This window comes from Aplidium turbinatum, chromosome 6 (genome assembly GCF_918807975.1).
Source record: "Aplidium turbinatum chromosome 6, kaAplTurb1.1, whole genome shotgun sequence".
Taxonomy (NCBI): domain Eukaryota; kingdom Metazoa; phylum Chordata; class Ascidiacea; order Aplousobranchia; family Polyclinidae; genus Aplidium; species Aplidium turbinatum.
In genome coordinates, this window is record NC_137477.1 from 22,142,052 (window position 1) to 22,155,447 (window position 13,396).

A 13,396-nucleotide genomic window follows, 5' to 3' on the forward strand; every position below is an offset into this window, starting at 1 on the left:
ATTTCAAATATATTAAAAGTTATTCTTTTTCTTTTAGGTTTGCATACAAAAGGACTGATAAACGTCAATACACAAACAATCAGCAACTCGAATCCTTTCGTGAGATTGAAGAAAGCCTACCTCGAAGTGTTCTTCCGTTCCGAACGACGTCATCAGCTTCAAAACATGGTGCTCCAGCTTGTTCAAAGAAAAAATGGAAGAAACGTTATTGCTGCCAGAGGAAAGCTCCGGGAAACCTGGCGACTGAAAAGCGAAGAGTATCGCTCCAATCGCTACGGTTGGATGCGCATGAGTGCGGGCAGATTCCAGTTTCAAATAACTAACTTGGTGCAAAAAGTCAGCACTAAGACGGAAAATTCAACAGAACTTAAAGGGCCAAGACGAACATTGAGTTGGAGAATTCCAAACCTTAAAATATCTTTATTCTGTTTCAATCAGCGACGACAATTAATATCTTGCGCACGACAAGGGATCACCATGTTTCAATCGCCTAGACTGCTTTTGAGAACGTACAATATAAACAAAAAAAGATACGGAGTAAAATTAAGATAAACTTTGGTTTTTCTTTTCATTTACTTGTGCCTATAGTGTCTTGCCAGTAGGCGCATTAAATTTTCCAAGTCGCTTTGACTATTGTCATAAAACGAAGGCATACCCACTGCGCAAAGGCTAGCTACACAAATAGTGAATTTGAGCTTTTAAAGAAATGATTTATTAATTTATTTCGATGGAGACCAGAAACGATTGTCAGTAAGTACCTTGCAGACCTTGAACCACTATAAAATAGATAGATGAAACTAGCTTGGAGAAAATCTTAAACCAAATTTATTTTCGAACCTTTACTTTACATAGCCTATGCAAAAGATTTCGCTTCTTGTATGTCCATTTGCAACAAAACTAAAACTATTATGGTTAAGTTGTAGCTGAAAGAATGAGTTTGATTTCAAAACAAAGTTATTTCTTGTACGAGTTCATGCATTTTTATTGCTTTTAGCATTACTGTCAACGTTTCGTGCATGTTCGAACTTTATCGAATGTTTTATAGCTTACAGCTCCTGTTGCGTTTTATATATCATCCTTTTTATTTTTATTTTTTATCTTGTGCTTTGTAATAAATATTTAAACTTCAACTTGCAGTCCTCGATGGACTATAAAAACTATTGCAGTTTTTGTTGAAGAATTATTTTCCTATAACTAGAGAAGACAGAATTTTGCCTGACACGAATAGTTAGTTGCAGCTGGCGAGTTATTGCAACACAAATTTTGCGAGTGTTTCTAAACTTTTAAGGATATTAATCCAATGTTGGGAAAATTACTTTGCTTAATTTTGAACTGGAAAATATGGCACATCTTCCAAATAATCTTCTTGATTGCCGGAAGCTTGGTCCTCGGTATGCAAAAGAATGTTTGAAAGCTTAAATTCGGGCGGTTTCTCATACTTGTAGAAGTTTTAAATCACTGACACTGGCCCGGTTGCAACTTTGTAAAAGATATAATAAAAAAATGGCTGGCACGCTGGCCCGGTTACGAGATCGAGAGAGTAAAGTTTCCGCTTGTTGAAATGTTGTTTTCTGTGACTTGCCTGACCCACTGCTGGGTGTCGCTGAATGTAGAACTGCCTTTAAAGTGTGTTTATCCAACTAAGCCGACCTTGCGGCCTAATCACCCCTCCAGAGATTTATTGTATCTAGGTGAAGGCATTAGGCTTAGCATTCAAAAAATTGTTTAAATTAAGCTATTACGTATGTTTGGAAAATAACAGTCTGATCTGCTAAACTAGTTTACCTGTAAAACAGACAAGTTTTAAAGATGCAGTAAACCACCCATCAATTGAAAAATAAATAATATTTTAGTCAAGAAAAAATGCTTGTTCATCGCTAGGTATGAAAATTAAAAATGAAGTAGCAAGTAATCTTATGGTTGTTTAACTGCTTTAACTTTTCATTTATTGCAAAAAATTTGAAATGTGCAAACAGACATTTTTCAAAATACAATATGTAATTCTTTGTTCACGAGTAAGCCTGTTAAACATAATTTTGCAGTATGAAACATCAATTGTAGGAATATTAGGCTATAAACTTTTTTTTCTGAAAATTGTATTTCTTGTAGTTTTGTACCATGTCTTTTTATTTTTTGCAATTGTTGCAATCAATCTAATGTATAAAACCTATTTTGATTGATAAAATGTGTCAATCAAATCTCCCATTAAGTAAGAAAACTTTTGTACCCGACGTTTTGTTCAAAAAGTTTGGTGGAAGCCGAGCGCTGTTGTACCAGCAACAAAAAACCGCAACAGGCCAATGTCAAACCTTTTAATTAATCCTATTATGAGTCTGAGATTTTATCGTCTGTATTACAAGAGTGCTGTTCCTCTATTGAAGTTTTCTCATGGATCAAAGATCACTGCAAGGTGTATGCTAAGACAGGCAACTAGGCCTACAGATTTAAACATTAGTTTTTGATAATCGATCTTTGCCAGCAGGAAACAGGTTGATGTGATTACCAATGTGATAAAAAGCAATCGGCTATCAACAAAGTTTTCAATACAAACAATTCTCTATTTATTTCTTGAAAATCCATTAACATCGCAATGACCTTTAAAAAGAACTGGCGAAGAGTCCACATTGAACGACAGTTAGGACGACGTTAAAACTATATTTTTTAAACTCAAAACCAGCCGAATCAATTTAAATTGAAAAGCCAAAAACTTTCAAAATTTTTAATTCTGTAAACGTGCAACAATTTTAGATCATCTTTTGAACTTTGTTGTAGGCTATTTCATTTTGATTTTGAAAGTTTGAAAGTTTGTTTGTTTATTGGTTTGTTTATTGGAAAGTTATTTTGCTTATTTGTAAATAAATTAGAAATGTAACCTACACAATACACGATTTTCATTGGTATCCTCTTTATTGTGTTCCGTTCAATTAAAAACATCCACAAGATTGCATTAACCTTGCAATTCGCAATAAACCATTGAGTAAGGTAACTAAGTCGATTATTAGATAGCTTACTGAATAAATTCTTTTGAAATATTTTGATAGTAAAGCAAAAATAAAAGCTGGTGATACCAAAATAACTACAAAACACAAAAGTCTGTAAACAGAAGACATGTAGCCTAAGGAGCACGAAGTTGTAGTTGCCAAAAGCTTGAATTTGTTACGCTTGTCTTAAATATTCGTTTTAAAGTAATGTAACTACATAAAGAGGACATTGTTTGGTTAGCCTAACGCCTAACCTCATGTAGGCTACTGTATGTTTTGATCATTTTCATGATCCACTGTGGTGGGTGAGTGGGAATGCTTCCAGAAGTTTTTAATGTCCTCAAGCGTGCATACCCTGGATGCTATCTAATGCTAGTCTGTTGAGAAGTAGACCACTTTGTTACTGAAATTCATTTTAAAAAGGACTATGGTGGGTTTGTCGAAAATATCAATTTGTCTTCAGACTAAATTCTATTGACTGCTACATCTAAGGTTGCCAGATTTTTTTCCTCAAAATAGTGAACATTTTGAAAGCGCGCGACGGCATCCTCAAAGTTCTCAAAGCAGTGGCGTAGCTAGCCAGGAATTGTGAAAGGGGAGGGGGTTGACGGCCGGCGGGCGAAGCCCGACGGCGTCTTCGCCAAAGGCGACACCCAATGGCGGGGGGTCTGGGGGGCCTCCCCCAGAAAATTTTGAAAAATGACTTTGAATTTGGTGCATTCTAAGAGCATTTTCAACAAAAATGTGGGTATAGATATTCCTGTAAAATGGTGCTGTCCGTTGGCATATCAAAAGGATAAGATCACGTTTTATTGGGCATTTTTCGGTAATAAAGCTAAGTCTCTATGTTTTCTTGTTGCTAATTTCCAGCTGAGATATTTGAATGTTTGGTATTGGCAAAACTCGCTCTTTTAATGCAGTTTCGTTTAAAATTAGGCAAACTTTGTTTTGAGGCATAGAGACTGAAAGCATCATTCTCAATACCATGACGTCACACGTGTGACAAAGGGGGGGGGTTGTAACCTCCATAACTCCCCTTTGGCTACGCCACTGCGCTCATCTGTCCATATGTTACCCATAACAGTGAAAATTCTCTCAACATTGGCATTACATACAGGGATAGACATTGCATACTGGACAAATTTGAACAATTTAGTTGCAGTTTCTTTCTGAAACAAGTTAGTCCACTTTTCCAGCGATGATCTTAACTTATTAGCCACATCACACATGATTGAGTAGCTGGCCTACACAGTCTATAAACAAACAGTTAAATGGCCAAACTTCTAGGCTGTTAGTTGCTCAGGCTAGTGGCTTTCAGTTTGTCAGCTACCTAGGCTGTACAGTGTACACTCCACTGTTGGACTTCGTGCTGGCCAAGCGTGGCTTTGGCGAAATTACACTGTGGTAGCATATTAGGGGTTTTTCCTCAAAGCACCAGACTCATGTGCTTTTACTCTCTAAGCAGCAGAAGTGTATAATCACTGGTTAATCCATGGCTATTGGCTAAAATATATTGACAGAATTGTAGACAAAAATCAATTGTCAAAATAGTGAACATGTTCACTATCACTATTAGCAAAATAGTTTACAGTGAACATTTTCTTAAAATAGTGATTTGTTCACTAAAATAGTGAACATCTGGCAACCCTAGCTACATCATTTAAATTTTATTTTTGTGTCGTTACTATTTGATACAAGGGATTCAATGTTACCATAAAAAGCGTCAAAGTGTAGCATCTGTTTTTTTTCGCTTCACCATTTGTTGAAAATTAATTTTGTTTTGTCCGTTGCAGAATTATTGTTTTTTTTTCTTTTCTTAAATAGAAATTTGACATCTTAAAAAGCTCGAAAACTGACATAGGTTAGGCAAAAAAGTTTGAAATGCGTTTAGATATTATTATTTAAAAAATTTAGGGCAAGATCAAACAATATTCATCTTTTATAGTGACATTGCCTTGCCACAGGATGCTTCAGACTTGGTCAAGATATGACGTTTGGTGTCAGATAGCGTCACGCCAAATGACTGCTGTAGAATTCAAGGTCAAGTTAGCGATGATCCAAGTATCTTTCTTCACTCATATCAGGAAGCCGTTCTCCTTCTTATGGCTATGTGTTTTTATCTTATAACAAAATCGGAATTCCATTATTTTGTTTCATGAAAATAGCTTTCGTGATTTTTGTCACATTTCTGAGCAAAATCAAACAACTGTATCGAAACGGAAAGGCAATCATTCCGTATAAGTAGCTTGTTTCTGCACTTAATAGTCTTAACCGTATTAGCCAATCATTTTAACAAACACAAAAATCACGTTGTTGAAGTCTACGACCGCGTGTCTGTTACGTCTCGTACACTTGGAATTTTAGTTAAGTTTTAATTTCTTCGAAAGCGATGATTCGAATGGGCACATCTGTTCACGATAAATCATTAAGCAACCCATGTAACATTTTTCCAGTCTACAAACGTTTTCTTTTACACACTGCCTCGACATTTTACGATGTTGAAGCAACGTAAAAAGGGCAACTAATTGTTGGCAGAAAGAATTATTATTATTTTTTTGCATGAATGATGGTAAACTTAAATGAGTAAATTGCCTATTTCAAAATTACAATTTTTAGCCTGCACAAGCAAATGTCGAGGAGATACATGTCACACATGATAAGCCATAGTACTTGCAGCGGCTTTGTATCTTTGTCAGGCAAATTTCCATGACGCAGTATAGGCCTACTATCATTTTGGCGTTTACGTATTTGATCAAGTAGATGGAGTAGTAGCCTATTGTAAAGAAGGAGTATGTTTTCACGAGGTACTCTTGATAGAATGCATCCCATAATACTGACATCAAATACTAATCAAATCAGTTGAAAAACCTTTTGTTGCAATTTTTTGGGGTAAGGGTACCATATGACATAAATGCCCCTATACCTGTAAAGTGTACAGACGGCATCAGTGGCGTACGCAAAAAAAAAATTATAACGGGGGTTTCAAAAAAAAGGAATTTGCATTAGGTTACGAGCTGTAATAACCCACCTTTAGGCCTACTCCACCGCAAAAACAAACTTAGCCTGTAGTTATACATACTATTGACCAAACCTACAAGATGGTCGAATAAGCTTTACCGACATTACATATTTTGATGAAAAAGATTCGTAAAGTTGGTAGTTAAGTCATTAGAGTAGGCAATGCAAGCTGTGAATGCAAACCACCGACCACGAATATTGCACGCGGTATTTGGTCGTTCTTTCTTGTGAAGGACGAAGACATTTTTATATCCGTTGCGATAACTCGACTTTCTGCACACAGAAAAAGCAAGATCAAGCAGCGTTGGTTGGGCTTTCAGGGTTTGAGCAGGAGCTTGAGAAATGCATTTTAACCCGTTAAGTGCGTAATTAAATTTTCGAAACTCTCCTTACTGTGCGTATTTAATTTGATCACTCGCAGTATTTTTCGTCGCAGTATTGCTTGCTAGGATATTGGGGAATCCCCATGACGCAGCACAATACGCTTTTGTTCGATTTCCTTTTGTGCCCATTGCTTTTGTGTCCAGTCTCCGGCTGGACTATTGCTTTCTGGTGTAATCGCATTACTCTCAAGTGATTATACCTTTCACCATTGTGAAATTATTCAACTAGTTGTTTATTATGAAGAAAAAAATACATCAATTCACAGAACAGAATAATTTCTATGCATTTATAGGGTACTAAACAAAGTACACGTAAGTTTAGTTTGGAAATATTCAAACTGTAGCCTACCATTTTCTGACGCTTGTTCTAACATTAGCAGCAACACAAAACCCTATTGTTTTGTTGACTATATGTTACAAAATATGTTTTCGAACACAATAAAATATTTCTGAAACTGCTTGCAACATTACATCAAAATGAATTCACACTGACTGAACGTGCATGATGTGGTTCGAATTTTATACACTGGAAGGAAGCCATTTCAGAAAAAAAAACACATTTAGGACGAAATCTTCTTATTCTTGCAATTGTGGTTATATTGTAGGTGAGTGCAGAAGCTACCTAATATTGTAATAGAGTGATTTAGGGATTAATGAATTCCATCAAGCTGCAATCGTTATTGTAGTGTAAACAATGCATCTATGTTTCTTCACACGTCATAATTGCGCCTTCCAGGCATTGCTTCCAGACAAAGCGACCAGAGGAAAGCGAAATTAAAAGTGCCATGAATAGCTGCGATCACGAAAACGACAATTGTCGTCTTACGCACAGCAAGAGCGACTGTCTCGGACGACAATTGTCGTTATACGCACTTAACAGGTTAAGAACTGCTCTCCATTCAGTGGTACTAAATGAATTTGTACAAATATGCAAAACTGCCAGGATTAAGCTTCCTCAGTTTAAGAAAGGATAAAACTTCCCACATCAAGCAAAAAATGCAGAATTAAGGACCTTGACAACAATGGCAGTGTTCTTGTCAGCAATTTGTTAATCAACTTCAACCTTGACTTAACGTTGACTTAATACATCGTCGCCAAAAGTAATAATTTTCGGTGCAAATAATGTTGTGTTGAAAGGTTGTAATTTTTTTATCTTTTTTCACATAGTCAATGTTGTGAAACATTTTGTCACATGAATCCAACACACTTTTCCCACTGAGCAATGCCCACAGCTGCTTGCCTAACATTCATATATGTTAGCTTACTAGACGAGAGAGCCAGCTCAGAAAACAAAACTTGTCACTTTTACATTGAGTCAACACCTGCAGACGTTCAATCAATGTAAAAATGACAAATTTTGCTGCCTGGGTAGGGATAACGGAATCAAACACCAGGGAACGAGAAATGGATTCCGACAAGTTGCAAGAACAAAACCTTTCGCATTTTATTAATTATTATTTCGTGAATTTAAATGAAGAACTTTAAAGATGAAAAATCACAAAGAAAAGTAAAGCATAAGAAAAATTAGGTAGGCCTACACAGGAAACGATTGAGCTAAATGCTAAGAAGATGCAAAAAAAAGAAACAAACTTAGCTTGTGTTTCACATCTCATGCTGCTTTAACATAACTTATTTCTGGCACAAGATAAAAACAGCAAAATCTTCGCCGTTTTTGTGGAAACTTTTCTTTTTTATTAAATTTTGGACTGTATTCTATTCATTTAGATTTTAGAAACAAACCGTCAGATTGTTTTTCAAAACGTAACTAATTTTAGAGGTCAGCGAAGTAACTTATCTTTTGTGATATGGAGATTAAATTTAACTAAACGAGGCGTCAAAGCGCTGCAAAATTTATCGACTAACCATAAATTTATCTTATATAGAGATAACAACCACTAGACCTCAACGTCAAGTTAAATTGATAAACCAATAAATGGAGCTAAAGGTTCTTTGACAGGAAGAAACTGTGTTTATATCTTAAACAGCTAAAGGAAGTATTAACTTAGATTATGAATGATAATCGTGTACAGATGACAGTAATAGACAAAGTACACTTATGATGATCATCATATACTGTAAAATATAATCAAAATGGCTATGCTAACATTGATTCAATGTACACATAGCTTCATGAGATAAAATTTGATAAAATCCCTTTTTTGATGGTTTAGGTTCATCAGAATTAGTAGAGATGCATTTATGCTAATAAGTTTTTTCTTGGATTCAGAATACTTCAAGAACGTTAACCCAGGTTAAGTTGTATCGTTTTTGTATGCATTTATTTTATTTAAGACTGTGTTAAAAATGAATTGAAGAAACATTTTGTTGCATCCAGAGATGATTGTTATGAAGATATAGGCTATCACATTGGTGAAAACGTAAAGTGTAAATTTTCGCAACTATTTTCAAACTTGCGGCATTTTTTCTCAAGATGTAATCATCCTCAGCTAGTGAACATTGTTTTTTTGTTTTTTTAAACATGAAAAGATTAAAAATTCTAATTTTGTTGAAAAAGAATGGGGACGATCATCCGTACCCACGTGTGCCTCATGATTAACCATGAGGCACACGAGGCACAGGCAGGCCTCAGGCCCCCTGGTTTTGGGGGCCCCCAATTTTTTTTTACATTAGTAGCCTACCGTAGGCGTAGGTAGTGAAAATTGTTGTGTCAGTGTGTGCACAGTTGCTATTTTGGAGTAACGATTTCAAATTGTGTAACAATTTTGCAGTAACCGTTGAGCACTCCTGCTCTGCATCGAAAGCGATTGCCAATAGGGAGGGGCCCCTAAACTTAGCTGTGCCTCGGGCCTCCGTGAGCCTTAATCAGGCCCTGTCCGTGCCTCATAAAGCAACGCCGCGAACAGAAACGGGTTGCTTATCGAGCGCTCTACATTTCGCAGTGACTGCGAATTTAGCTGGTTTTGTTACTCTCCGTTTCTCTAGCGTCACAATGCGTTGAATGGGTCTGATGGTATTTTTCTTTTTGCAAAGGTCAATAGGTTGCTTGACTTGCTTTGTTGTATCGATGTGAAGATTATTTACGGTTTCTTTCTTTCGTGTTGGGGCTTCTTTGCGATTCTTTGATTCTAATGAAGGAAGAACAAATGAAGATGGAAAAGTACTTTTTTGCAATTGCTTTCCAGTTAAAAAACTTGCATCATTTGACTCAAGAATTTGTTTCTCGTTATCAGGAATATACAGTTCTTCTATAAACTTTCTCATCGAAGACTTGCGACTTAGTTTCTGATATGTTTTTAAAGAAACCAGTTGTTTCACCTGGTCACTCACAGTTTGGTCATGCATACTTTTCGAAAGGTTTTCTGTTCTCTTTTGAACGTCGTGAAATCTTTTTCCATTTCTACTAAACGGATGTAAATCCTTAATGTGAGTTCTTAGCTTTTTTCTGGTGTTTCTAGTTAGATTTGAATAACTACTGCAGGAACTATCCAAGTAAGAACCGGCATTGCTTGACAACACTGATGACTGAGAACTAAAATTTGCAGTTTCGACAAGCTCAAGAGCATCATCTTGTGATTCAAAGGCACCACGCTTTTGTTCACTTGTAAAAGTCGAGACGGAAGAAAAACAGCTTTCTGATGACTGCGTTCCAGTGTCTAAATCGTGTTCAACAATTTCACAAGCACCAACTATTTTGTGGTTATCTTGTATGTTGTAAATATTGTTGTCAATCATAAGGCAACCTTCAGGCAAGGAAAACGCAATCATTCGTTTTTTTTGAAGATGCATTGCTTTGGTTTGGGGCCGTTTGTTTGACAAAAAAAGGTGACTACTCTTTGGTTTTGCTGCGGTTGAATCTGTAAGAACAAGGATTTTAAACGGATTTTTAAGACATCAATTTTGTGGTAATGCACTTTTAATTTACTTAATGTACTTAATGAGCAACGTGTAAAATGTTCTATTGACAAACAAACCTCTAGGCCGGACAGTAGAAAATTTAGAAACAATGTTTGTACAATGCAAAAGTTGACGTGAAGCAAACAGGCTCGTACCGTAAGTACATTATATACAAGCTATTACCTAATGTGTGCAAGCCAACAAATGTAAACGTTAAAATGGTATCAAAACAATTTTCATTTGGCTTGTAATTTGAAAGTTAGAATTTGAAGCGTGATACGACCTCGTCAGCCAACACGCGCTTGATCATGATTTTTGGAAGGGGTTAAAATTTATTTCTTGCGGCCATCATATACTAAATCTATAAACCTAAAATAAAACATATTTGGACACTTTTACGAACAAAATTTAACGTTTACTTACCCCGACCCTTTTCTATCTTTGGAAAATCCTCTCTAGTTGCTGACGTACTTAAACGTAGCTGTCCTAAATCAGATGTATCTTGCAATGCATATAGGCTCACTGTCGGAAGTTTCTCTTGATCATCAGGAAGGGTATCATCAAGAGTTTCTATTTCTTCTCCTGCAGCGTGGTTTAGTGAGTGATCATGTTTTTGGTCATGAGCAGACTCTTCTGGTGACATTTCTGAATTGACGTCATAAGGCTTGGAAGAAAGTTGACATCTGCATGAAAGCAAAAACAAATTCTTCAAAACTATATTTGAATGCAGATAAATACACATATTTAAAACAAGAAACGAGCAAAAATGCACCTACATTTCTGACGCTGCTTTGACTGGAGGTAAGACTGTTTTCGAATAAGAAAAAACGCTTCTGCAATAAAATAAAAATTAATGATGAGATTATAAAAATTACATAAAATAAAATAACTCTTGAAATAACTCTTAATTTATTGAGGAAAAAAATTACCTTTTTCTTTTTGCAAAGTTGGGAATATCTAAGTTTTCATAGGCTTTGTCAATGTCAATATCTTCATTTCCGTAAACACCTCGATAGGACGAATCATTGTGCTCTGTTGGTGTCATGTTTTTTGACTTCCGGTAATCCCTCATGTATTCGCTTACATCGGAATGATGTCGGAAGGTATTTGCTGCAATACATTGAAACATTCAATTTAAAAGTCTTCTTGAAGAAGAAAAAAATGTTAAAAAAACGACGGAGCTTGGTTCTTATTACTATTAGCATCAGCTTTTTATTACTATTAGAACCAAAAAGTGGAGTATTCGCTCACATTCACATACAATAGCTTAAAAATAATTCCATGTTGTTTGGCAGTCTCACCATAAAATTCAATGATAGCTTTACACTTAAAAGATTAGTTTTTGCTGATAAGCAAACTCAAAGCAACACCATCCTTATAAAATATCAACGAAGGCGGGAAAGAGAGTCCGAAAGGTGTTCAATATAAATATTCATAACACTGTTACAAATTTAATGGTATGGGTCTCACGTTTTAGGATTGTTTTTTGATGCTTAACCGTTACGAACTACATTATATCAACATTCAACAAAAATGGGATGTCTTGCTTCCTGGTTTAAGTAACACATTTTAACTTTAGCCATAAAACCTAAACTAAATGCAACAAAAATGGCAACACACAGGAAAGGGAAGACGGTTTTTTTTTTGCAACAAACAAGATCAAAATTTAATTGAGCAAGGTGACCTTTCGTAAAATCAATGTGTGGCAACAACACGCAACAAAATCTAATTGTGGTCTGAGGCCAGAATACTCACAATGCTCCTTTGTTTTGTTTGCATTGGTTTTGGCAGAAATTGCAGAGAGTCCAACCCTTTTTTTTAAATCCTTTTTATTTTTCTTTCGGGAATCTTTTGTGTTGTTTTTTGAATTCTTTGCATTCCGAATGGAAGCTTTCGTTGACAACTTTCGTTTTTGATTTAGATTCGTGTCGTTTTCCCATGGTGTGACAGGGCTACTAGCCCAGAGAAAACTGTGAAGCCGATTGCTGCCTTTTGAGCGACTTCCATGAGTAGGAATTTCTTTGAAACTCTCTGAGGTGCTCAACTCGTGAAGCAGATCTGCATGGCTTGCTTGCACACCTAAACTGCCTATATCAAACGGTGGCATAGTGCATTACCAAAAAAGTTTTTGGCTTTTGGTAACTTTAGTAATAATGATACGTTATTCAATTGGTAACACTGATGCAAGGTTTGTCATCCAAAAGCGAACGAATAAATTGCCAAACGTACTGCTGTAAATCAGTTGATAATATTTTCAACAACTTGAAGCAGCTGTCAATGCAAAAGTTTGTCACTTTGCAATTACATTCATTCACATGCTTTACATCGTCATTTTCCACTGGACTACATAGCCTACGTCGTTAAACTGTTCGTCTCATTCACCCTACCTTATAGACAGACCAAAAATGTTTGCAATTGTCAAAATTTTGTAAGCAATTATTAGGGATATCTTAGTACCTAACTGTTAACATTTCTTCTTTTTTTACCTCTGCCTAATGGCTCTAAAAACATTATGTTCTTGTCTCTTCACTCTACGACAGTGCCAAATTTATGAATACGGCTACAAAAGTAATGACACTGAAAGCATAGCCTACAATCGCCAAAAGTATTGTTGTTGTAGAAGGTAAACACATCGAAATATCATAATTTGCTTATGTAGGCCTATTTCTATTGTAACCTATATTTTACACAACGGATTCCGGCATTTTTTCCTGCCTGTTTCCTGCCAAAGTTTTCCCATGTTCTGTTTTAGATAATTTTAAACAAGAAGTATCTTCAAAGTATCTTTCTTGGCCTCACATACAAAAGTTTAAATGCGTATTGTTATATTTGAACCCAATCGTGCCATGTCATTGTCGATGCATCAAAAGGTCGCGTTGTGGATTCCTACTCGTTGAAAAGTGAAACATAATCTGATTTGGCTCAAGACATGCGATATTTGTAAACAGCCAGCTTTAAAGCAAGTAATTTTCCGAAGAACAACAAATATTATTATACAGTACAGTATATTCGATGTTATTAAATGAGATCTTCTTCAACGCTTGAAGTACACAAATAAAACATCCCGATTAAACAAAACGGTTGAACTGTAGAGTGTAGAACTGTAGATGATAACAACAAAATTAGAGAAAAAAGTAAATTTAGCGTTTTCATGGACAT

General features: G+C 35.8%; 1 protein-coding gene across 1 annotated transcript; it reads right to left on the reverse strand.

Annotated features, from left to right (window-relative positions):
- Positions 1-6,599: 6,599 nt before the first annotated feature.
- On the reverse strand, positions 6,600-12,638 carry LOC145772780 (uncharacterized). The gene is made up of 5 exons (XM_082584654.1): positions 11,993-12,638; positions 11,167-11,347; positions 11,014-11,070; positions 10,661-10,920; positions 6,600-10,197 (listed from the first exon to the last, which is right to left on the reverse strand). The coding sequence occupies exons 1-5, from the start codon at positions 12,342-12,344 to the stop codon at positions 9,224-9,226; spliced, it is 1,824 nt and encodes a 607-aa protein (XP_082440780.1). The 5' UTR covers positions 12,345-12,638; the 3' UTR covers positions 6,600-9,223.
- Positions 12,639-13,396: the final 758 nt, after the last annotated feature.